This window comes from Lygodium microphyllum, chromosome 28 (genome assembly GCF_053477565.2).
Source record: "Lygodium microphyllum isolate KBCC chromosome 28, Lygodium_microphyllum_v1.1.10, whole genome shotgun sequence".
Classification (NCBI taxonomy): Eukaryota; Viridiplantae; Streptophyta; class Polypodiopsida; order Schizaeales; family Lygodiaceae; genus Lygodium; species Lygodium microphyllum.
Genome location: NC_141162.1, coordinates 52,098,659 through 52,126,097, shown reverse-complemented (window position 1 = coordinate 52,126,097; position 27,439 = coordinate 52,098,659). Strand labels below are relative to the sequence as shown.

At 39.2% G+C, this 27,439-nt stretch overlaps 1 protein-coding gene across 7 annotated transcripts in view; it reads right to left on the bottom strand.

Moving 5' to 3' along the window:
- Positions 1-14,450, bottom strand: part of LOC148011436 (ATP-dependent DNA helicase Q-like SIM) — a 117,794-nt gene extending 103,344 nt beyond the window's left edge. For 4 of the 7 annotated variants that reach the window (XM_087670503.1, XM_087670506.1, XM_087670508.1 and 1 more), the window contains exons 1-9: positions 14,302-14,450; positions 6,304-6,579; positions 5,830-6,072; positions 5,491-5,710; positions 5,288-5,398; positions 4,676-4,865; positions 3,931-4,254; positions 3,727-3,835; positions 2,831-3,021 (exon numbers count right to left, since the gene is read on the bottom strand). In XM_087670503.1, the coding sequence (XP_087526629.1) occupies positions 2,831-3,021; positions 3,727-3,835; positions 3,931-4,254; positions 4,676-4,865; positions 5,288-5,398; positions 5,491-5,710; positions 5,830-6,072; positions 6,304-6,574 (1,659 nt within the window). In that variant the 5' untranslated portion in view covers positions 6,575-6,579; positions 14,302-14,450. Of the gene's footprint in view, positions 1-2,830; positions 3,022-3,726; positions 3,836-3,930; positions 4,255-4,675; positions 4,866-5,287; positions 5,399-5,490; positions 5,711-5,829; positions 6,073-6,303; positions 6,580-13,929; positions 14,007-14,301 lie in introns of all 7 variants that reach the window. The other 3 variants (XM_087670504.1, XM_087670505.1, XM_087670507.1) reach the window with 3 other exon arrangements.
- Positions 14,451-27,439: the final 12,989 nt, after the last annotated feature.

The following is a 27,439-nucleotide window of genomic DNA, read 5'->3' as shown; positions in this document are numbered from 1 at the left end:
CACCAAGTGGTTACAGCACTCGGGATCCATCTTCGATGGACATCACACTCTAACACTCACGACTCTACCCTCAAAGCATTCTGTGTACTCTCGCATTCATTTATTGTATTGATTTCATTCACTTTAGAGTTCTCCTTCTCTCTTTGTTTGTGTTTGTGTTTTTGCGTTTTTGAGTTCTGCATTTTGCGTTTTTCGTTTAGGGTTTGAGTTTTGCATGTCACTATCTTTGTCTTTGTGTTTCCGTCATGGTCGTTCACTGTGTATTTCCCCAATGCAAACCCTAGCAGTTTCTTCACAAGGCCATTGCTACAACGGTACATATCTGCAGCAGGTCTCCAACTTCCACATTGCACGACATGACTCCCCACACGGCTTTCTTTGGAAAGAAGCCTTTTGTGTCCCACTTTCGCATCTTTGGGTGCGATGCTTATATCTATGTGGACAAGAAGAAACAAGATAGTAAATTTCACTCAAAGACAAAGAAGGTTATCTTTATGGGCTACAAATATTACCATTAAAGGCTATAGGCTCTATGACCCATCTACACAAAAGATTGATGTGAGCACGAATGTGATCTTTGAGGAGGCTTTAGCCTCTCACGATCCCACTGATGGTGCTTCTTGTGCAAGTGGTTCTTTGTCATCAATTGACACCCCCACCATCAGCTTCATCCCTTCCTTCTTGGTTACCAATTGACATCTCTTCTTCATCTTCAACTCCTTTCCCTCCATCTCCCCCTTCTGCTCCTCTTTCGCCCTTGATGGCTCCTTCTATTCCCTCTTGATAGAGTATTTCTACTCCTTTTGCACCCGCTCAAGTGTCTTCTAGGAGACTTGAGCCGTTTGAGAAGGAGCCCTCTTCTTTTGATGAGGGGAATATACCTTTACCAAGTGAGGGGAAGTCCATTTCCCAGACAAGTGCATTATAGGTACTAGAAGTCTCTCGGTCTCCCTCCCAATAGGATAAGTCTACCACCATTCCTTGGTAGTATTAACAGCTCATAGAGGATGCAGGTGTTACTCGCTTTCCTCCGACCCCTTCACACCCATGTAGATCAGCCAAGATACATTGTGTGAACTACACTCTTATGTCACAGATTCTTCAAGATCACGTGCCTACTATAATTGATGAGACTCCTACACAGAATGTTTGGCGCCATGCTATGCAAGAGGAGCTCGATGCGATTGAGCGTAATCAAACTTGGAAGTTGATTCCACATCCACAAAAGCCGAAGGTGATTGATGTGAAGTGGGTCTTTAAGATCAAGTATCTGGCTGATGGCACCTTGGACAAACATAAAGCTCAGCTTGTTGCCAAGGCTTTGCACAACATGCAGGTTTGGATTATTCAAAGACTTTCGTACCCATACCGCATATGTATCCTATTTGGGCTATTTTGGCTCTAGCAGTCCAACACCGTTAGCCTGTCTTCCAAATGGATATGAAGCATGCATTATTGAACAACATCCTTGAGGAGGAGATTTATATTTCAAAAACTCTGTGTTTTCTTATGCAAGGAAAGTAGGATCATGTCTACAGATTGCAAAAGGCCCTCTACTACCTGAAGCAAGCTCCTAGGGCTTGGTACCAAAGGATTGATCAATTCTTCTTACAAAGTGGCTTCCATTGATCAAATCATGACCGCAACCTTTATTATAAGGTTATGGATGATAGATTTGTTTTCGTCATCTTGTATTTGGATGTCACAACTCTATAGAAACAGAATTTGTATCCTTTTTCATAAATTTGTCTATATAATTATTTATTAAATTTGTTTCCTTCGCACTAATTAGATATAAAGAAAAGTGCATTGGAGCTGGCCACTGATGAGTGGTCACAGGTTATGGTGGACCCACGCGGTGGGTTAGAGAAAAGATAGTTCACACTTCCATCTATATGGCCCGATTGGGCGCCTGTGACCAGAACTTGCGCATATCAGGGTTAGACTCGCACACATTTTCGTCTCAACCACACCATTTTGTTATAGTATATATGGCACTATATATTGGTATTTTATCCCACATTCAGCCAAATATACATCAAATTTCTTAGACATATACTTCTCCCCTCCATCGGAATGAAGAGAGCCCACTCTATATGCTGACAAATTTTCAGCCATGCTAATAGACTGCTTGAAGCACAAAAAGACTTCAAACCATAGTACAGGGGAGTTTAACAGCAAAAATCGTTCAGAGTTTCGGCCAACTTTGGAAACAAGGAGAGGAGTTTTGGATTTTACCCTAAAATAAATACATAGGTATCTAAACATATCAATGTGAATTTATGAAGTTTCAAGTTGAACATATTACAACTTATATCAAACATAAAATACTTATTACTGACTTACAAGTTAAAACTCAAAACAGTAAAATGTTAAAACTTCAATTTTCAAAACAACAAGATGAATCATGAATCATGACTCATGGATCATCTGAAGACTAACATCAAGATATAAGAACCATGTGCAACTGCATGGTCATACTCGTCCTAATTGGGTTAGTGATGTGTCAAAGAGGAGATCTACCAATGGTTTTATCTTCTCACTTGGGGAGTGATACTATCACATGGAGCAATAAAAGCAACCTGCAATTACTTATCAAGTACAAAGACAGAGACAAAAAAGGGCGGGGGGGTGGGGGGGGGGGGGGGGGCGCATATTTACAACAATTGGTTTGTCAACTCCAGCCTACTGAAAGCCAGCAAATGCAATAAGTAAGCTGTTTATGATACAATGCTTTGTTTTGAAAACTGACAAAGTGAAATGCCTTTTCAAGAGAGGGGCACTCTTTTCCATGACCTTGGTGACAACTGTATGTTTTGGACTCATATACCTTTGCATGATAAGCTGCAGCTTTAAGCCCATGGTTACAAAAGAACTTTGCCAAGGTCTCCGTCTCTTTCCTTGTTGGGACATAAACAATGGTAGGACCTTTTCCCATTTCAATGATCTTGGTTTCAATTGCACCAGGACCATGTAGAATGCTGTCGCTAAACCCCTCGCTTGGAGCCTCATTCCATGCTACTATTGCACAAAGATAAGAAAATATATTTCGAATTTCAGACCTTGAGTTTCTAGAAGCCATACATTGCAAAATATCTCCCATGAGCCTTAATAACAGAAAACTTATTCAAATAAAGGTTCCCTGAAATTTGTGATATATAGAGAACTTCCTTTGCCAAGCCATATGTGAAGTCTTTAATCAAAAAGTCCCTTAATTTAGGTTTACTTATGGCTTACTCAATAAATTAACATAAGCCATCCTGAAGAGAAGCTAAGTGTTAAAGAATGCTATCTTGTTTTTTAAATGCACAAACTAAAGATAAGCAACTTTGCAGGATGCTAGAAGCAATACAGGCAAACATAGAGTTTACCAGACCATGCACGATTTGCCCTTTCCTTTCTTTAAACGTATACACAGCACGTAAGGCATCCACATAACACTCTATAATGTCCAATGACCCTTCACACATACCAGAATGTCAAAAGGGCCACGATCAAACTTTTATGGACATCAACAGCTAGCGTAGTTCTTCATCAGGGCTAAAAAGGAGAACTGCTGCTCATTATGACCACAAACCTTTCCAAATCTCTGTTACCAGGAGTAACTTAGATGCCAATGTACTTCAGACAATTTAAAACCACAGCTTTATAGAGTCCAAAAACAGAAAGAGGTATATCTATAAAACAGTTGCTTGTATCTGGAAACACAAGAAAAATGGTAATTACCATCAAAGTCACCTCCCAATCGCTCCACTTCTTCCTCGTTATCATCTTCCAGATATTCAACCGTGAGTTCCTGGTACTCTTCTCCTTGCATATTGCTTTCTGTAAGATTCTGGCACAAAATGGAATGTAGAAACTTTTGTTTATTTTGATTGTACCAGTACATTTAGAGCATTTTCATTCTCTTGGAACAACAACAACACAGACCTCTGAGCCATCTGCAGACCCCATTCTTACTCCAAGAAACTCTCTTTCTTCCTCAGAATCCAAATTTTCAAGATCCATTGACTCATCTAGGTCGTCCATAGAGTCAGAAGCCTCGGAACATTTATAAGTGACTGCATTGTCATCCATACTATCTGGAGCCGCCTCAGTCTGTTGAACTCCATTACAGGTGGCCTTGCCGGCACAAAATCTACTATTGTCAACCGTTTTTTGAGTTTCTTGTCCACTATCTAGTCCATAGAACTGGATCAAATCTTTAAAGTCTTTAGCAAAAGAAGAAGGCCTGCTTGTCTTGCTGTGTTTGACCTATTTGACAGAAATTAGTTACATGACCATCCATTGCTCTCAATTATTTTTTATGCCAGAACTTTGCAGTGTCATTGTGCTGGAATTGCCTAATCTAGAAAATGTTAGGGCCAGACCTACAGACTTGGGTTGCTTCTCCTGATTGCATATAATTCATTTACATTGCAACTTTTGGCATATCCAGATTGCCATCACGTTTGTCTCCTTTTTATGGAAATTTAACCAAAATATCTAGTATAACGCTTCTCAGTTAATATTGGACCCACAAATTGCTGGTGTAAAACATCTCAACTTGATGCTTATAGCTGTACAATGTGAGAGAGATACCCAGGGGTCTATAGTATCCAAAATAGCCTACTCCAAAATAAATAAATTACCAATTCATGTGAGACGCCCAATGGACAAAGTTGAAAGAACTTACTGAAAACCTGAGATTTTGCCTAAAAAGTGTTGTTTGCACGATTCTTGAAGTACTGCCAAATTTAAGAGAATCCAATATATCTCTTTGAACACTATTTGTGGCTGTAGCTGTAAGAGCCATGATAGGTATATCGTGTTCCAACCCTTCTAATGCCCGGGCTCGAAATGTTTCCCTCAAAATAGACAACCGCCTGGTGAAGTAACAAGAGAATATACATCAGTAAGGGCCCTCATAAAGCCAAGTGCGAATGATCACAAGCTCTTCATAAGGAAGAAATGTTACAGTAAACTATTTCCAGATGTAAGATAGATGAATCCTACGAGCAGACTGCCAGCTTAAGACACCTCTCATGTCACAAAAGAAAGTGCCAATTAGTTTGGATAAGAAGGGCAATGACAAGCTTTGTACCAAATTTTAAAAAAAGGTGCACATATCTGAAGACTGAATCTGACAATGGATGACAAGCATGCATGATTTCCACAAAATTCTGTGGAGAGATGCATGCATCTGAATGACACTGGATGATAAACATGCAAGCTTTCCACCAAATTCTTCAGAGAAATGCATGCATCTGAAATTTCTGACTGACAAAACAGATGAGAAATAGCAGACCTGTAGTCCATGCGAAAATCATGCCCCCACTTTGAGATACAATGAGCCTCATCAATTGCAAAAAGTGTGATGCCACGGCTGCAGGCTAGCTGCTTGAAGGAACAGATTAATCTGAACAAGAGAGAGGCAACTAACTAGAATCATAGATCAGGTGGCATCTAATTGGAGGAGCTGGCAAAATAAGACACCAAACAATTATGTACCGTGGCAGAGTCTCTGGACAGACATAAACAATACTATACATTCCTGCAATGGCCTGCTTCTCAACATTTTTGTCAGACTGTCCAGAACCCAGAAAGCAAGCAGCTATTCCTTTCCTTGAAAGCTGAAGGCACTGATCATGCATGAGGCTGATAAGTGGGGAAACAACTACCACAACTTTTCCTGTCAACAATGCTGGCAGTTGAAAGCATAACGATTTTCCTGTAGTATGACAAAAAATTCAACATAATTGAGCATGTCAGAGTACAAAATAATTTTAACATTCACCGTTCTTATATCATGGGTGTTACACATGTGATGCATATGCATTATTCACACACCTGAACCTGTTGCTGCTAGAATAAGACAATCTTCATTAGCCGCCCAGGCTTTCAGGGCCTCTAGCTGAAAGCTTTTCAGAGAGTGATAACCAAAATACTTGCTCAAGGCTTCTTGGGCTTGCAATTCAATGTCGGAAATCAGCCTCACCTTCCCATTGTAACTGGTTTTTCTGCTACCAAGTGAACTGTCTTCACTTCTTTCAGAAGCATTGAAAGTTGTGCATGAAAGTAAATCCACATAATCTGGCAAAAGTACACACTCAGAAGAATCAGGCATTCATAGTCCATTTAAGGGGGTAGATACTAGACATACAAATTCTTTGTTTATTTAAAAGAACAGAATCAGGCATGCATAGTCCATTTAAGGGGGTGCATACTTCTGAGCTAGGCATGCAAATTCTTTGTTTACTTAGAAGTTCTAATGTTGCGTGCCCAACTCAGTTGTATGAGCATTCTGTTTGACCTCAATCAAACCTGGCATATCTGTGGGGGCTCCCAGCTTTCCGTCAGCCTTTGAAGCCAAGGCAGTGGCTTTTCTTTCATTGATTTGCTTTGAATGGTGCTGTGCAGAAACACTTCCAGCGAGCAGAATCTCTACAGCATCAGCTAAAGAGACAACTTCCTCTATTTGCAAAGCCTCCACGACAGCAGCTGTCTCAAAGCCCATTGACAGGAGTTCTGCTAACATACCATCCTTTGAGCTGCTTGTTGATAAATTACCAATTCTTCCAAATTGCGAAGCCATCAAACCTGCATCACAGCACACCCAGAATATACTTAGTCTGACGGGCTAGTTCCAAGATATCAAGAAAATTACATTTTTCAGTAAAACGACACAACAGTGCTAGATCTACAACTCTAACCGCTTGCTTTGTAGCAACTATCTGCTCCCTTTCAAGATTTCAAGTTCTTTTTACCAAATCCAAACATATCCAGGCACTCAAACATCATCAAAGGCATTATATTTCCTTGATAAATCATCAGACTATAGGTACATTGTCTTACTGTATTTGAGAGTAGATTCACTTTGTGATTAAGTAATCAACCAAGTTCAGGTTATAAATGATGCATGTGTTTGTCTTCCTATGTGATAGCACATGTCACAAACTGTAAAACAAGCACGCCCTTCTCTGTATTAGCCTTGATTTATGACATGGTTTTGTTTTCCATATATTAGCAAGACTTCACATATATACCTTTTTTCAGTAAAACTACACAATAGTGCTAGATCTACAACTCTAACCACTTGCTTTGTAGCAACTATCTACTCCCCTTCAGGATTTTAAGTTCTTTTTTCCAAATCGAAACATATCCAGGACCTCAAACATGCAATCGAAGGCATTACCTTTCCTTGATAAATCAAATTATAGGTACATTGTTTTACTGTATTAGAGAGTAGATTGACTTTGTGAATAAGTAACCAACCAAGTTTAACCAACCAAGTTCAGGTTATAGATGATGCACGAGTTTGTCTTCCTATGTGATAGCCCATGTCACGAACTATAAAACAAGCACACCCTTCTCTGTATTGGCCTTGATTTATGACGTAGTTTTGTTTTCCATAAGCAAGACTTCACATAGATACCTTGGTCCTTAACACTATAATTCCAGCATCTACAAGCAACCTCATTTCACAGAATTACTTTGTATCAATCTTATCTACAGCGAAGCTTTGTGTTACACAAGCAGTGAGCTGTGTGAAGTATCTTGTGCAAGGAAGTAATCAAGTAGGAGAGTAGGAAAGACTCTGGTATTACCGTGCATGCTGACCTGACAACTGCTGAAGACGACTGCCTGCCACTTTGTGACATCTGACTCCCATCACACAATTGAATGCCTTCCCTGCATGCCCTCTGTCACACCTCACTAACTCCCACCACACCTACCTGGATGCAACCCTTGAACAACATCATTGCTATTCACACCTGCCTACCATGCCATAACGTTGTCGTGCCGCTACGCACTCACAGTGTGAAAAACTCTAGAGTGCGGCTTTCTTATTGATCTAGAGAGCCAATGCCATATTAGTCATCAATGTCAGTGTCCGTAGTGTGGATGGTCCAAAAATATTAGATTTTTGAACAAGTTTAGCCAATTTTTGATATTTTAGATATTATCTCTTGTAAATATCCAAAAATTGTAGACAACTTCTAGAGTAGGATGACATGTAAAAGAAAACATGTAACTTTCAACCATTTTGGGAGGATTTTATGTAAAAAGAAGGATTGGCAAAATCGTTGCGATCATAGTAAATAGCACTCTAAATTGGGAGATAAAGGAGTGGTCTGGCAAAATTCTGGCCAGGTGTACTGGTATTTTACCCCCCCTTTCGAAGCCAATGGAAGCATTAGATTGGCGATCTAAGCAGCAAAAAGGAAGGTATTATTTTATGCACGTTTTTGTCTACAAGAGATTTATCTTCTCATAATGCAGAAATAAATTGACAGGCTTCACCTCTGTGAGTATTCTTCTACATCTTCTATTTCTTTCTGTGAGTATTATTTTACATCTTTTATTTCTTCAAATCCCCTTCTCTTCCGTCTACTCCTCTCCCTAAATCTCCCTTCACCCTACTGTCTCTTACCTGTGTGGTAAACTTTCGACCCCAAACGCTCTGACAGTGGTGAACCCGACATGAAAGTTGGTAGCAAAGGTGTGTAAAAATGGGAAATTTTGCTGGATCAAGTGGTGGTGATGCTTTACAATAAATGCTTGCTTTGTTGCAGCAACAACAGCAGCAACTGTTGTTACAACAGCAAATGCAAACTCGGTAGGAAGCAGAAAGAATTCATTCCTTAGATGTGAATGCATTGCAAGCAGTGGGACAAGAATTGAAGCAATTTAAGGGTCAAAATATTTCGGCCTTCATTCGGTTGTATGAAAAAAATATGTTTCGTGGGGTACCGCAGTATGCATGGAGTCGGTATTTCTCCCGTTTGGCCATGTATACATTGCATGATCGGATTGATGAGTTACATAGAAGAGATGTTGATTGGGCAGCTTTTAAGAAAGCTTTGAGAGAAGAGTTTTTCTTGGAAGATGCAGGATTGGTAACTAAAAAGACATTTATAGATTTGATTGAAAAGCCCAATAAAGGATTGGCTGCTACAGCTTTGCTCCGTGAATTTGAAAGTCAGTATGCGCAATTGAATACCCATGACCAGCAATCATTGGAGAGTCAGAAAATTGATTTGTTTTTGAAGGCTTCAGATCCTGTTTTGCAGGAGAAGCTAACTGATTGTTTAGAAGATGCCTCTTCTGAAAAGGAATAAAATCAGATTGGGCTAATGTAAATGAAGCAGTGCATATGTTGGTAAAGAGAGAGCGGATGAAATTAAGATGGGGTACACGCACCACACCTGCCAGTGCTCAAGGGGGCTGAAACTGCAGCCAAGGCACCTATAGCTATGGCGGAACAGCCGGCTATACATATTGGTCCGGCTCTTAAAGGTGATGTTGTGGATAAATTAATCAAACGCATGCGTGATTTGATACTGAATTTGACAGAAATCTATGCAAAGATTAAAATGTTGGATGCTAAGGTAGAAAAGAAGGCTCGGACAACATCCCAAGGACTATACAAAGAAGGATACAAGAGAAGATGCATTTGGTGTGATAGTTTACAGCATGAAAATCGAGATTGTACAGTCTACCGCGAAGCAGAAGTAAAAAGGTTAGTCTTTTGGAAAGATGGAAAAATACATGCAACAGAAACCGGTCTTCCAATAGAGCCAAATTTTGGAAATGGTGGCATGCAAAAGAGATTGGAAGAGATGGTTGTAAGGACAGCATTTGCTGCCATAGATGCAGGCACATATGGATTGAGAATTGAAAGGACTGATGAAGCTCGTAAAGGAGGCATGACTGAAGCAAAATCTCGTGTTTGGATGCAAGTATTAGATTACATGAAAAAGGGCAAAACAACAAAGTCTAAATTGGTTGATGCAAATCAAAGTATACAAGGGAGAACAGGATGGAGTGCACAAGTGGATTCATTTTCAGCCTATGCTTATTTGGCTAAGATTCATAATCAAGAAGCTCTTGTGGAAGAAAAGAGAAGAAGAGATGAGGGCACTGCTAGTTCTTTCTCTTCAGGTCCATCTAAACGCATAACACGAAGTAAAATGGAGCAGCAAAAAGAGGCTGAAAAAGCCATACCTGAGTATGTTTTGGAGGATGTATCTCAAGAGAAGAAACAAGAAGGGAAGAAAAGGGACAAGCAGCCCGGTTACAGGTTACAATCAAATCTTGAGACTGCCACAAACCTTTAAAAAGTCTTGGAAGATCGTATACTTGGCAGTAGAGTGGAATTCACACTTTGCGAAGTTCTTGGAATCGCAAAGCATGAATTTCATGATGCAATCATTGATATGCTGAAACGAAAAAGACAATTTGATGGTGAAGTTTTGCAAGCATTGATGCACGTTGACAAAGACATAGAGAAACATCTTCGGAGGGAATATAATGATGTATGTAATGCTGTTTTGGAACATATTGATGCTAAAAATGGGTTAAATGAAAGTATAGATAGCAAGCTTGTGGCTGAAAATGGTATTATGGGCAGCACTAAGCATAGAGAGAAGGCTATGTATGATAGGGATGTCCATCAGCAAGCACATGAAGAAGAAGTCATTTTATTCCAAGCAGTCATTATTCACGAACGCATTGGGCTCATGCTACAACAGAGACAATTATTAAAGTGGAAAAATAAGAGACGCCTTGCATAGCTCTCTTCCATCATGGTTCCGAAACCAATGTTATAGCACGCAGCTTGTATAAGAATGGAGGTTGGCCGATTGATGTAGATCCGGGATGGCACATGCGAGCAATAAACAATTCATTAGGGGATCTTTATGCGACTTGTCCGAACGTACCCGTGACTATTGGAGATGTTAGGGATGAATATCATTTTTTTGTGCAGGATTCATGTAGTTATCCAGTGGTTTTGGGACAGCCCTATATTTCAGAATCAAAGCTGGAAACAAAAACCTTGGATGATGGTTCTTCATATGCCCAAGTTCGGAGTAAAGACAATACAAAGGCAGTACAATTTCTCACTATTTGTGTGAATCATCCCCGCAATCAGGATAGGCTACAGGATAATCCTATGCCACCTAATGCACGAGAGTTTTAAGGGTTTTTAGACAGCACTGCTATAAGTGGAGGCTATGGCAGTGCCTCTAGGAAGATAATTATGCCTCCAAGAAAGGGGGAAACTGTGTTTATGTCTGGATTGCAAGAATGGACAGCATGTAGTCTTGGCAGTTTTAAGAATATTTCAATCATGTGCAAGGCTGAAAAGAAATATGTACAATGGGCTGAGAAAGAACTAAAAACATATGGTTGATGGCTGCAAATGAAGGTATTTCAGGGCTATTTTCAGGGCTGGTTGATGTTGATACTGGCTGAAATTTTTGCAACAATTAATATTGAAAACAAGGCAAAAAAAGAGATTATTTATGTTGACACTTAGAGATGTATAAAGCCATTCAAGAGTTTGTTGAGCATGAACGTGAGAATATGGAAGAAAAAGAAGTGGAAGATGAAGACATTGACATGGCAAAGGATACTTCTCCTGACACGCAGATCCATAAAACTTTGGCACATGCCAAAGGATGCTTGATGTCGTGCCGCTACGCGCTCACAGTGTGAAAAACTCATGAGTGCGGCTTTCTTATTGATCTAGAGAGCCAATGCCATATTAGTCATTAATGTCAGTGTCTATAGTGTAGATGATCTAAAAATATTAGATTTTTGGACAAGTTTAGCCAATTTCTGATATTTTAGATATTATCTCTTGTAAATATCCAAAAATTAGAGAAAGAAGCCTGAGAGTTATTTGGACATTTTAGATTTGTATGGCCAACCATCAACTAGACTTTTAGCCATCCATTAATCTCTTATAATCATTCATGACAATGTAAAATTAGGGTCAATGTGCTAAGCAAGTTTTGTGTATGTTGTTTTCAACCAAAAGTATTTTTCTAATTCTTTGTAAGGAGTTAGACACTAGGTAGACCTCTCCAATGGCTAGCTCAACTTTGGATGTTCAAATAGAGAGTTCAATGGATACAGTCTTCGCCCTTGAACTATCAAAGTTAACCTTCCTTTTGATGCATAAAAAACAATGCGATGTGATCACTAAAGATGCAATACCCAAAGTATAAATGAATAACAAGAAGATGAAAAGTGAAAATCAAGAATACGTTGAAGACTTCATACACATGTTTTGAACCATTTTTCAAAACCTTCGTGTGGTTAAACAACTTGTAGGAGCTTTGGAGTAGCCCATTTTGAAGATGGAAATTTAGTAAGAGGTGTTTTGCTATAAGCCTCATTTGATCCACTCACTCGAGGTGAAGTCTTGTTCTACTCAATTTTGGCTCACTCAACAATTTGTATTTGACTCACAAAACGCATGTTTCATCTCGCGTGGGGCAGGATATTCTCTATGTGTGTCTTTTTTTTTGGGGTTTCGGGCGGGGGGTTGCGGTGGTTCAATTTCAATACAATGTATACAGTCACTAATGTAAGCAAGAGTTTCGATCACATTAGAAATGTGTTGTAGGAAGAGCTCATGTTACCAATGCAAGCAACACGCATGGAGCAACTAAGAACTCACTCCTACAAGCCAAATAAATTATTCAATATCAACAATCTCTCAATGTAAGACATTAGATCCTAATTGCACAACTCTAGAAACTATTAGAGAACCCAAAGACAGAAACAATGCCTATGTGTTATATTGCAACATTAAGATGAATGTGTACAAGGTACTGCTTGCCAACAGCATATCCATGTTGTGCTCCAACAACACTTTTCTATCCAACCCCAATTACCTAGAGCTCACATATCCATGCATCATGCTACCATGCCCCTATGCAGCCCCTCATTTATCATGGACCCAAACCACACCCACTCATCTGTCTTCATAATAGAGTTGGTATGAAATGCCATAGGCAAACTCCAAAACGAGAGAGCATAGGATCATGATGGTTTGGTAGCAAAGTACTTTTCCTTGTGCTTGTTATCTTCGCACCTTATTGGCACGCATGTATAATCCGGCCATGTTAGGCCTTCCTATTACTTGAGAAGCCAACAACATTATTCATGTCTTGAAGGTAGGAGATCTAATGGAACCACACACCTACATGACCATTAAGATTAGCACTCACTAACCAAAATATATGGTCTGGCCTTGAAGTGCAGGTGACCATCATGATTGGCCACTCATTATTGAGCAAGAAATGGCAAAGAGAATTGGGCTTAGATCAAATGCCTTGCCTATGATGAAATACAAGGTGCTACCATGGTCTTTTCTAAGAGGGATTTGGTCCCATACATTAAGTTATGGCATTCATTAACCTAAGATGCATGTTTCACACTTCATAGGCCTAGCCCCAAGAAGCAGTAGTAGGCTATGTAGGACAATGAATAACCATAGACTCCTTTAGATTCGTAACACCAACACAACAAGCTTAACCCCTAATACTAGCTCCATCTAGTAGAGTCCATGGTGACTAAAGACAAATCCACAAGATTATTTGAGGATCCATACTATCATTGGATCCTATCATCTCTCACCCCTACCAAATATTTGAAGGAAATTCACTTCAACATTGGATATTCCCAACAAACTTGAGTTCAATAGAATTTATTATAGAGGAGTAAAGATCCCTTCAACATAACCCTAGGATGGATCCAATAGGATGGTAGATTTTAGGAGCTCTTGTGTGCATTAATACCATAATATTTTATAATACTTTTTTTGGGGGGGTGGGGGGGAGGGCAGGGGGGTGGGTCATCCTTTCTAAGACATACCATCGAGCAATGTAATCTCTCAAAGGTCATATTCTACCTCTAGTAGAAGTTGAAATAAATCTCTCTCTCTCTCTCTCTCTCTCTCTCTCTCTCTCTCTCTCTCTCTCTCTCTCTCTCTCTCTCTCTCAATAGATAATTATATTAATTACAAATACAAGTACAAGATTTCAAGATTACAAGATGCAGGATGGCTCTAGTTCATCGTGCATAAAAGATACAAAGTCATGGCAAAGGAACAAAGAAGATTTCCATATGCCAAGGAACTAAATCATCTCTGACCAAGATATCAGCGTGCTGTAGAAGGTCAAGCTGCCATTGGAGAAGTCCCTCAATCCGAAAAGCTTCGCAACATAATGCTGAATGCCCAAGGCGGCATCAAAAATGAATGCATTGCAAGTGACTCCAATATGCCAGCAACCCCAAAATCAATCAATCTCTCTCTCTTCTTTTCGTAAATCAATCTCTCTCTCTCTCAAACATAATGCATCAAATCATGTTATTTCCGATCTGTGCTCATAGGATGGATCACTCCTTTATTTGTGTTTTGAGCCTTTGCATAGCAGGTCTACTACACGCATTGCAACTTTGCCTTCTTATGACTAAGAAATCAGTAACAGTTGCTCGACACACAAAGTATGAAAGCGACAATACCGTCTGCAGTGAGGCAGGATGACTGGTTTGAACCTCGACGCGCTAGCCTTGCCTTATTCGTCTTGCGGGGAAAATGTAAACACAGAATTTATCCAAGAAATTACCAAAATATCCTACTTTTTGGAGAAATTCCTAAAGCACCCTGTATTCCTAAAATACCCTCATATTTTGTAAATTTGTATTTTGAAGGCTTAAAAACAAACTATCGTTCAAATGAATGGTGGTAATTTTTTTAAACAATTCTATGCTCTTCCAATTTTTTTGAAAGCAAAGGGGAGTTGCTCTAGGGCCTTCCAAAACTAAACCTTTGAATTTGAGGCCTATTATATAGAATGAGGATTTTTCATGATGATGTTATGTCATATTGAGCAAAAATACCTTGTGTGTCATGGATAGGAATGCCACAATTCGTTACCTCATTTGAGGTTATTTTGTTTATTGCACCCAAGTGCCTCGATGTAGAAAGAATGGAGTATCAAGTTTTGGGCAATTGGATCCTAAAGTAATTTTAGGGTACTTTGGAAAGTTTCAAGAGTAATTGCAAAGTTTCACCAAATCTAGGAGCATTTTAGTAATTTTTCCCAATTCTTAATGTTGAAGTGCTCAAAGCATTGTATATAAACTAGTTATGATATTATGCACTTGAAATTATTTTAATCCAAAAGCAATATATTGTCATATCCTCTTATGTGTAAAAATATTGTTTATGTAACTTCAACTATATTGAGTCAATCAAGCATTGGCTGACAACTTATGAAATAGGAAGAAAATGTTTATGCTTCCTTCACATCTTCTTAAAGCAACATAGAACCTCCTACATTTTTCAATATATTTTGAGATCTTGCCTAACTTCTAACATGTAAGCAACCATTCCTCATAGACTAGATATCTTGCGACACTATGGCCCTAACTACTCCCCAAAAGTGTTGAGACTCTTTGTTCATATTACTCCTATCTCAAATGAGGACTTATTTCTTGTCACATTATCCATTCCCTTATGCCTTTCCATAGCCTCTTTATCTCCCCCTTCCCAAATTAGATACTTAATCAACTCTTTGTTTCTATTGCAAAGAAGGCACATTGGAGATATTCCCATCATCTTCATAATCTGCTTTCTATGCAATTTGTCTATCATCACCATCCAATGAGCCACATTAAACAGGTTAGGAGTACACCCTCATAATAATGAATTATTCCCCTCAATGAAACACAACTATTGTGTTTAACAGTAGTCTTGTAGTAAAAAAAGTCACTTTGTGGCAATCTGGACCCTCTACAAAAAATGCCATTTCTCATCAATGAGAAAGATTAAGAAAAAACTATTTTAGGAAAATGTGATCAACACAAGATAGTAGGTTAAAAATATAGAAATGGTCAAAACAAGATAGGAAATGTATATTTTTATATCTATCTTTAAGATCATTTTCCTAGAAAATTGACGATCATTTTTATATCTTTAAGATCATTTTCTTAGAAAAATCAAAGATTTTAGTAATTTTTATCAAAACCATCTCAAAAATTTTAATCATGCTAAAAATTTCATGAAAAATACTTTAATATGTATAGTATGAATTCCCATAAAAAGATTTAGAATTAGACAAAGACTATCAACTTTTTTATGAGTTCCAAATTGCATTGTTGAGTGCTATTTTGACCAATTTTTATGCACTTTTTTGAAAAACCAAATTCTATAGAGAATGTATTTCCACTTGAAAGTTGTTCTAAATCATTTACTCTACTGTCTTTAATGTTGGTAAAGTCTCATTCAATTTTGGTATCATATGCACATGTTATTTCAAATATAGTGAAATAGGACCTAAGCCACTAAAATGGCTTATAGCCACTTTTGTGGCAAATTACAAGACTAGTGTTAACTTTGATAGGTCATCCTATTGTTGTCATAATAGAATGGAGGGTAGTTTGTGGTCTATGGAGGACGGGGTTGGAGGATTGTGCCTAAGGTGGGTGGGAATGGAGGGATATAGGTTGGGGTAAATGGGATTAAAGGGGGTAGGGAAGAATACATGAGGGTAGATAGTGGGCAAGTAGGGGATAGAGGTGGATAGCGGAGGGTAGAGATGAGTAATGAATGGTGAGCAAGGGTTGTAGGGGACAAGTGAGCATAAAGAGTGGGTTGGCAAGGGATGGAGGGGGGTAGAGGGGAGGGGTGGGCGCAATATAAAGGGGGTAGATGAGGGTAGTGGAATATAGGTAGTATGGGTGGTAGGTGAAGGTGGAGGGAGTTAGAGGGTAATGTATGGGTAATGAAAGGTGGCCAATCGTATAAACAGGGATGGGCGAGGGTAATGTAGGCTAGGTAGGCTAGGAAAGAAGGAGGAATAATGGGTTGGATGGGGGTAGAGGAGGGGGATAGACAAGGATAGTGAAATACATGTGGGGTGGATGAGAGTAGAGGGGATAGATAGGGATGGTGAAATGTAGGTGAGGTGCATGGGCAGGCATGGGTAAGTGATGCTAGATAGGGTGAAAGTTGGCAGAGAAGGGTATAGGAGAGGATAGAGTGTTGAGCTAGAGAATGATCCACTCTACATAGTAGACAAGAGTAGTAGACAAGAGGTGAAACAAGGATACTAGAAGGTAGACAAGGGTATTAATAAGATAGACAAGTAGACAAGGGTAAGGGAGATATGTGGTGATGGGGGGTAGTCAAGTGATGGAGTAGAGGGTGTGGGTGGTAGATATAAGAAGACATATGAGAATAGTGGATCAGGTGGGAGTGGTTAGGGTAGATAAAGATAGGTAAGGATATGTGGGATTGAAGGGGGTGGAAGTTTGTTCATGATGATAGGTGATGATAGACATTGACAACAAAGGGTCGTAGGGGAAGATAAGGGCGGATAGGGGTGGAGCAAGGAGGTAGAGGGGTATAGTTGAGGATAGTGAGGTGTAAATGTTAATGTGCAATAGGTAAGAAAGGAGTTTATACATGCATTGGTGGGGATAAAGAGGATGAGGACAGTGGGGTATAAGCAATGGGTAGAGACTAGTAAATGGCCATTTCACACAATTTATGGACAATGAAGAAGATAAAACAAGGAGAGAGAAGCAAAAAAAGAAAACATAAAAGAGAGCAAAAGCTCAATCTAGGTAGGCGTATCCACACATTCACAACTCCCAGGGATGCTCAAGTTAGACACACCTAGTACCTTTGGCTAACCGGACTCATTTTTAATCCCCTAGCCTACTTTTTCCCCACAATATGACCTCAAGGCATATTAAGGGCAAGACACCCCATGCTTGCTTGGACGATCTCTCACCTTGGCAATTGCACTATAGCACAATAAGACACTATACCAACTAGATCCTCAATTGTAAGATAACATGAGCACTTCACACTACATAGTAAGGTAGCCACGCCCCTTGGAAGTGCACTAAATCCACGTGTACCTAAAGGATCCATCCCACAACATCAATGGCCATACTCCACTTTGCCATTGTAAGCACCATAATCACCCTTAATGTCCAAGCCTCCAACAAATGCCCCGCACCACCAACTGCAACCATGGCCTCTCCTCATACAAGTATTAGTACTTGTGGCCGCATTCTTACTACCAATCGACTGATTGAGCACCAATGGGACTATCGGTCATTTAAGAGGGGGGTAATTTTAACCCTCAGTAGCAATGGAAGAAGAAGAGCAAGAAAGAAAGACCCCCAAACACCCCAAATTCAGTGGATATTTTTTGGAATTCTAATTTGCCCCAATGTAACGGTTATTTGGGTCACAAAGTAATTAGTACCTTATGTAGACACCCCATAACTGATGAGTAGGTATTCTTTCACTAATTCCCATAGCTAAAAGGATGGCTCTAGATAGAATGGATGTATGCAATAAGCAAAGTGGTTATCCACCATATCTTCTAGTAGTGCTATATAATAGGATGTGAGAAGTGTTACACATAGGTGGATCCCAATCATGGAGACTCTAGCTATTCTAATATTTAAGTCAAATAATAACAATGGTAGATTGTCCTTTACAATGAAGATGCTTGCTACAATGGCTTCACTAGAAGGCAAAGACAATTACAAATGTGATAAAAGAGGGGTTTGGACGATTAGTAAATTCTTGAAAAACTTGTGAAAGGTACAGCTCAAGGGGAAGCACACAAGTAGAATCAAGAGCAAAGCAAGATAAGGCTATACATTTCTATACCCTGGAACAATACCTCCACAAAAGTGAAGACATACCCAAAGGTGGACTTCCTACTATATCTACATGTCTTACATAGTTGGAGTCAATGTAACCCATGATTGTAGCATCTTGGGCCACCATAGCAAATGTACATAGCTGCAGTGCCTTTCAAGTATCTCATGATACCCTTCACGACATCCCAATGTCACCGGCTAGGTGTCATTATATAAAGTGCCACAACTCCCACTACAAATGCTATGTCAAGGTGAGTGGCTATCATGGCATACATCAAACTACCCATTGTAGATGCATACAATACCTTGGCCATCTTGGCTCTCTCATCATTTGACTATGCAAAATTGGCCTAACTAACCCTCACATGAGAAGGTAAAGGACAACCGATAGGCTTACTATCTTGCATATGTAATTGCTCAAGTACTATGGATATATACTCCTTCTGGAACAAGTAGAGGAGTCCCTTAGTGTGATTGTGCATAATGCACATACCAAGTATATGTAAGGCCATCCCATGTCCCTCATCTCAAAGCTATTCTTAAGTTGAGTCTTTAAAGCATCCAACTCAACATGAGCACTCCCCAACTATAAGCGTACATCAATGTAAAGAGCTAAGATAATAACTACCATCATGGGCCTTCTTCATGTATAAACACGAACCCATATCTCTATGGGAATACGCCTGTGAATGCATAACATAATCAAACTTATGGTACCACTCCCTAGGTGCCTACTTAAGTCCATAGAGACTCTTCTTCAATTTGCACACTAGGTTTTCTCTGTCTTTCTCCCCAAAGCCCTTAGGCTACTACATATAAATCTCATCATGCAAGTCCCTATGTAAGAAATCCATCTTAACATCTATTTGATAAAGATCCAAATCCAACTAAGTAACTAAGGCCAAAACCAAGTGTAGGGTAGTCATTTGACTACAAGTGAAAAGAGTTTGTCAAAGTCAACACTATACTCATGCTTAAAACCCTTTGCAACCAATCTACTCTTATATGCTAGCTTTGGGCCGGGGGCACTCTTTAACTTGTAAACCCACTTGCATGGCAATGCACATTTCCCATCAGGCAAGGAAACTAAGTCCCATGTATGGTTCTTCTACAACGAATCAAACTCTAGACTACATATCCCTCTCCCAAGAACCATGACATAATCCACAAAGGGCTCATAGTGATCAAGATTATATGAAGCTCTGGCAGAGCGCCTCAGAGTTGGCTATGGGGCCTATACACCATATCCTCTGTGTCTAACAACATGATCCTACACAACAAGCGGAGCTCACACCACTACATCATCAACTACTGGCTGTTTAACAGGCTGCACTATAACAAGAGGCTCCTCCTGAAAGATTGCCCTACATACCTCAACTATTTACTTAACCCGATTGTGCATCTTCTCCTAATGGAAAATCACATCATGGCTACAGATAGCCTTTTGAGCCTATAGATCCCAAAGGCAATAGCCCATCTCACCTATATCCCCATATCCAATAAACAGCATTTGACAGACTTTGGATCTAATGCATTGTGCTTGTCTTTGGTAATATGGCAAAAAGCCTCACATCTCAAGACTCTCAAACGAGCATACAATGCAAGTTTTCCAAACCATACATTCTTTGCAACTTGATAGTTAAGAGTAGTGCACATGGATCCATTAATGAGATGCACAATAATAGTAATTGCCTCAGCCCAAAAATAATATGGTAAGCTTGCCTAACTAAGCTAACTATGGACTCTTTCTTGAATGGTCATATTCATGTGCTCTGCAATACCATTCTAGAGTGGGGTGTATGGGCTGGTTAAGTGGTGCTTAATACCCCATTCATCATAAAACTACTCAAATTCCTTAGAGACATATTCACCGAGTATTCATCCCCATTCTCAAGCCTTATGCATTTCAACCTATACCCAAATAGCTCTCAATAGAGCAACAAAGTGCTAAAATGTAGTAATAATATTTCTGCTTAATAGGATAAGCTTAGACCTTACACGAATAATCATCAATAGATGTCACAAAGTACTTTGCACTACCCAATTATTGACAAGGTATAGGTTCACATATATCACAATGCACAAGAGCTAGAGACTCACCTATGCACGTAGAACTTGACTTCTTATGCAAGTAACAAGTTAGCCAGCCATAAAGATAATGATCTCATGAATCAAAATACGAGTAATCAAGAGGAAAAGATACAATAAATGAGTCAATACTTTCATTCCTTTCAAAGACGTGCCAAAGATGACGATGCCATAAAGATACATGTAGTAAATCGATCACATTCAATACATGGTTGATAGACCCAAATATAAATAAAGGATAAAGGCTACCATCCTTGGCACCTCAAGTAAAACAAGGTGACCATGGGTAATCTTCCATGTAGAATGACCAAAAGAGATATGACAACCTACATCATCTAATTGTCTAGCAAAGAGTAGGCTTTTGGTCAAAGTTGGTACATGATATACATTATGCAAAACAAAAGAGCTACATGAAGCAAACTATAGTCTCACATTCCCAATGCCAATGATATCCAATGCAGTATCATTTTCCAATCTCACTAATCCTTTAATGTCATGATAAGTTGAAACCAATCTTGATGCGATGTAACATGGAAATAAGGCATTGAATCAAGCTGCCAATAGTGAAAGTAAGTAGATGAAGCATTGGGCAACTAAGTAGCATCAAGAGAAAAAGTATCTAAGATATAGTCATCATCAAACTCAATCAACACTACATTTATCTCTTCAATCTTCACGCAAGACTTACTAAGGGCAATACTATGATCATAGACTTTGGATTATCCTATGCTTTTCCCTTGCCTTTCTCATTGCACCTATTGTTGCATACTTTATGGCATCAAGGCCTAATATGACGCTACTACCCACAACAATTGACATATCAAATAGGACTTATGTTCATGGGACTTACTATGAGATTGCCCACAAGATTGAGACTTGCCCTTGTTGGGCTAGGAGTTGCTATCCCCCACAATCATTATTTCCATTACCACCATTTCTGCCTCTAACAGTCAATGCATGAGAAGTACATGCTACATCAATGTTCTTTCTATTGAATTCTTCTATTAGTAGAGCACTCTCTATATCACTACATTTAAATTCACCCTTAGGGGGATGAGCACTCATAGTAGTACAAAAGGTGTCCCATGACTCACACAATGTCACAATCAAGAACAAAGGCTTGATATTATCTTCAAACTAAATGCCCTGCAATACAAGCTAGTTAAAAATGGAATGAAACTCATTCAAATGAGTAGACATAGTTGTACCCTCCTTCATGTGAAGATCCATGAGTTTCTTCAAAAGATGCATGACTTTTTTTGTCAAAAGAATCACACTATTTTTCCATAATGCATAAGCACCACCCTTAGTGTTAATGAAATTAAAATATATATGCTTTGATAATGGCAAAATCAAGTTCTATCTAATCCTCTACATCATAAGGCTCGGGTTTTATGCTGTCTAACTTTAATGGTTTAACCTATCTCTTCTGCACACCGACTTGCCATATCTACAACTTCTAGTATTTGAAGCTATTGCCATCAAGGTTTTCAATATTGAAAATAGCACTATCGGCGGATGAACATGCCATAATGACTACAAATGTCTACAAATGATAAAAGTATTGGCTATTGTAAATTTAGAAAAATAGATGCAAAACTAATTTTAAAAAAGCTCAAGTGAGCAAAAGGACGAGAACAAATGAGATTAGAGTTGTCTAGAAATTGCAATCAAAAGAGTACCAAAATCAACTATATGCTCTCCGTAATTATAGCATTGTTATAATAAATGCACTAGTATGAACAAGTCCACTATGGGAAAATAATTAAAAAATACTAAGCTCTCGTTGCTAGGAATATTTGAGTAGCAACTGGGATATATAAAAGAAACTAGCTATGAATAGTAAACAATATATCCCATAGACATAGGCATTATGTATGTAAGCAATCTCAAGATCAAATGTAGGGATCCATTGAATATGCAATTGACTAAACAAAGAGTAATGAAGCTTAATGGATAACCAAGAAACATGTATACATCACTAACATCCACTTGACAAAGGTAAGTGTCAATGTCCAAAGCATGTAAAATCAAATTAGCCCACTAGCAAGTGTAATTGTATCCAAGAGCATCCCAGAGAGCATGTACATAAGTTAAGTGTACCATAGTCTCAATAAACCAAGGTCAACTACATAGAAGATCTAGAGCTCTTGTGCAAAGTATCCAAGTAAATGAAAATATCTCAAAGCGCATCCACTAAAGCATATTCAAAGTGAATATAAAACCCAAGGAGTCTTCAAATCCATAACAAGTGACAATCATTGAAGCAAACGAAGCATATAGCCAAAGCTCCAAGACATCAAATGTAACTCAAATTCAAGTGCCAAAGCATTCCATAATCATATCCAAGTCTAAGCATCAATATATCCAAGTGGTATATATTTGAATGGTATCAAACATCAATAAGCACAACCTTCCCAATTAAAGACTTACTATATAAATAGTATCACAACAAGAAAAACCTATAACCATCGAGCTATTTTAGCTCAAGCCAATCCAATAGCTCTTCAATGCATCACCATAACATCCTTCAAGCATTTGTGTACCAAATAAGCATGATTACATCCATATAAATAGAAGCTCCAAGCATTGAGTAAACACTATTTGAGTCTTATATACAACAAGTTTGTTGTATATAACAACATTGAGAGAAATTAAAGAGCTCCAAAATGATGTTCAAATGCAAACACTAGTGTTGGGAAGCAATCTGGAGTGGTGGTCAAGTGCTAGGGAGGATCAAGGAGTGATTGAGTGGGTGCTACATGTTAGGAAGAGGGCCTAAAATTCAAGTGTAAATCACACTAATCATGCTAGTCACTCTATTGATCTTGATACTCACTTTAGAGCCTTTGACAATGATCAATAAAGTTCCTTGAACCCTAGAGGAAGCCTCAACAAGTAGGAGCAAGCTAGAAGAAGCGGAAGCACAATGCATATCTTGAAGGGCTAAAGCCATGGTTGCCGTAAAACAGTGAATGAAGCTTTGTCATGGGCTGAAGCAATGCTCATCAGTGAAGTTCCTCAAGTCAACCTCTAATACTAATTGAAAGGTAGAGCTCGAATGGAAGCACAGAAGCAAAAGCAAGAGCAAAGCAACATCTATGGTGGATGGAGCAAGAGAGTAAGAGAGAGAGACATAGTATATGGGAACTCTAACAATCACAATGTGTGATTGGCCTTCCCTTATTCAATAGTCACTGAAAGAACAAAAAATAAAGTGAAGTGATGGGCACTTGCCACCTCCAGTGTATATGTGTGAATGTGCTTATTCTTGTGGTTGTGAATAGTAGAAGTAAACCATGCAAGCTCGTTTGCCTCTAGCACAATATAAACCTGCTAGTTTTCTTAGAGTTCCATTGTTAGAAGAGCTACCTTTGATCTCTCTTATTTCAACGAGGCTATGGATTTGGAAATTGGGCTTCAGTCGGGCTTTAGTCTCCTCATATTGTTTTATCAATTCCTCCAATTCCTTATTATTTTCTTCCACCTCTCTATTTTTCTCTTTTAACTCTCTATTCCTCTCTTCTAATTCTTTAATTTCATCCTCTAATTATTGATCTTTCTCTTCTAATTATTTGCCCTGCTGTTCTAATTCCTTGCACTTGTTTTCCAACTCCCTATTTTTCCCTTTCCATTCCTTACTTTTCCCTTTTGCTTCCTTATTCTTCTCTTCTAATTCTCCATTTTTTCTCTTGGAAATCCTTATTTTTTTCCTTCACGTAATTTTTCCTTCTAGTTCTTTATATTTATCTTGTAACTCTTTACCTTTCTTTTCTAATTCTTTACTTTTTCATTCTAATTCCTTGCCCTTCTTTTCCAATTCCTTGTCCCTCTCTTCCACCTAGACTTGTAGCTCTTGGAGTCCCTAGATAGATTGCAACAAGAATCACATGTAGACCCCTTTAGTCTTGTCTAGTTGCACTTGGAGCTCATGCCTTCCTTTGATGACTTGAGCCTTATGTTTGTGTAGCTCCTTCCATGGCACAATTCTAGTGCAATCTATCCTCCTCATATAGCTACTAATTGTCCTTCCTACTCATGTTGGCTCATGGGTTGTTTCAATTTGTGAGGGTTGTCAATGCATGTATAGGGTGGAAGAGTTTCCTTTAAGCAATATGCTTGCTTTGCAACAATCAATGAAAATGCCTCTGAATACCTCAATGGTGCTTCAAGGGGGACTATAAGGCAAACTACTTACTCAAAATGGACTTGCTGTGAAGAGGGCGAGAGGGAGAAAGTCTAATAAGAAGTTGAGAGAAGAGGAGAGAGAGAGGTCTAGAGAGAGAAGGGAGACAAAGAGAGAGAGATAAATCTTGGCCAAATATAGGAAGTCTCGAAGGAAGAGGAGAGAAGGAGAAGCCTAGAGAAAGAGAAGGTTGGAGTGAGGTGGTGAGCTAGAGTAAGGTGGAGAGTGGGGTGTTGCATCTACACACAATGCAACAACGTGGGGAGAGAAGGAGTACACAACACTACAAAAAAAAACACTATTTTATTAACTCAGAGATTCTTGTTACAATGGTTACCTCCTCTCTCTTTTTATAATCAAAGAGGGGAAGGAAAAAGATTTACATGAAATGTTTGGAGACACTTGCGGTGATGGACGGAGATATTCTCTAGGCATGTCACCCGAAAAATCTGTGGGTCAGGTTGACCTTGGCACATAGATTCTAGGCTGCACCTTTGACTTTGGACTAATCCAGGTCCATGAAGTCTCAAAACAAAAATTTCAGAAGAAAGTCCAAGGTTAACTCCACCTTACCTCAACCAAAAAAGTTTAGGGGTAAAAAAGTCTCCAAAGAAGTCCAAGAAATATCTAGTCTACAAAAGCCTCTAAAAAATCCTAAGTCACCCAAGTGACAATAGTGAAAAGTAAACTAGTAAATTTCCTTATGGATGATAAAAAGTTTGTTGCCATGCTACATTCAAAAGTGAGTACAATTCAAACAGTTGTTGTATATAAGTGTGAAATGCAACTCAAAGCTTGTTCTCATGCTTTACAATATAGCTCACATGTGGTATTCCCATGTGGTATCTAAGTCATTTTGTCTAGCCCTTAAGGCTATCTTGGAGTGACCATGCAAGAACTCAAAATGTTGACTATTATGCAAAAAGGTAAGTTGATGAGTTCACTAGAAATTCAACATCTGTTCTTTGCTTTCTTGAGGTAAAGAGAAAGGAAACATGGTTGGTTTGAAGTTGGAGTATGAGACTACTAGGTGAGAAACAATTGATCCAAGGGAGGCTAAAGATCTTGAAAAAAATAGTTCTATCCAATATTTTGTTGTTTTATTTTTGAGGTCAACATTTGATTATGGGCAAGCTTATTTGGTTATTGGTACACTAATCTACATCTAGTATAACTAATCTACCAATTATAGTCGTGCTATCTTGTTATTATTTTCAAACACACACAAGTCATTCAAATAGATTATTTGTAAATAATGATTGTTGGCTTCTTAAGCTTAAACAACTTTGAAGGATGTGGGGGAGAAGGTGGGGGATGAAGATAAAGCTAGTAGTGGAAGAAGTGGTAAAGCTTAAGAGTGGAAGAGGTGGGATTGTTTAGGAGATTTTTCACATGGAGATGAATAGTTGGGTTGATGAGATTGATATGGTGAAGGTGGTTGGTAGTAGCTAATGGCTCCTTTGAAAGGGTGAGGATGGTGACAATGGTGTCAAAATCGAGTTTTACCTTTAAGGAGTTCAACATGTTTGTGTGTATAGCTTTTATGAAGACATTTGTTTGGGAGGGGGGAGCTTAAAGGTGAGGAAGTTGAGATGTGTGAGAGAAAAAGGAGAAGCATAGTGGGGATGGATGGATGAGAGAAGAAGATGAGAATGATTTACAAATGTGCAAGTGGAATTTGGCTAGGAAGAGGATGTTCGACATACTTGTAAAGGGGATTTTTTTTTGGAGTCTATTGAAGTTGATTGAAGAGACGTTCTATATGTCTCGTCATTTGCATTGCTGAAGCAAACCTTGTCATCATCTTGACAAAACGAGGAACTAGAGTGCTCTAAGAGACAAGGCAAGGTTTGCAAGAAAGTGACCAATAGGTTCTATGCTGGGCGGGCAAGACGAGGTTGGAGGAATGTGAAGGACGTGTGAATAAATTTGGGGGGTGGGTGCGCTATAGTTTAGGGTGGCCTATGCAGAGGGGAGCACACATTGGTTAGGTCAAGGTGGGCAGGGCAAATAGTGTAAAGGTGGTGTGGGGGTGCGATGTCAAGAGGGTGCAGTGTGTAGAGGTGAGGCGGGGTGAGTTAGCAAGGTGGGGTTTTGGGTAGGGTGGGCTAGGGTTGGTGGGGTTGGGGTAGGGCAAGGGCGAGATGGATAAGAATGCAAGGCAAGTCGGGGGGGTCAGGTCCAAAAGGGATAGGATGGGTAGGCAGGTTGAGGGTTGGTGGAGTCGAGGTAGGGCAAGAGCGAGATGGATAAGAATGCAAGGCAAGTTGGGGGGTCAAGTCCACAAGGGATAGGATGGGTAGGTACGCTAAGGGTGTGGGTGTGGGTCGAGGTAGAGGGGTAGGTTCGAGGGTGGTTTTTTAAGTTCTTTTTCTTTTTCTTCTTTTTAAAAATTGTTATCTTCCTCTTCTCTCTCTCTCTCAATTTCTTTTGCTAATTTTTCCTTCTTCTCCCTTTTGAGAGAGAGAGAGAGAGAGAGAGAGAGAGAGAGAGAGAGAGAGAGAGAGAGAGAGAGAGAGAGAGAGAGAGAGAGAGAGAGAGAGAGAGAGAGAGAGAGAGAGAGAGAGAGAGAGAGAGAGAGAGAGAGAGAGAGAGAGAGAGAGAGAGAGAGAGGTGTCAATAGAAATTCATGGACATATTGCATTGGTTCTTGTGGTTTTGCCCCTTCCTCTTTGAATGGTTGAAATATTGAACCCC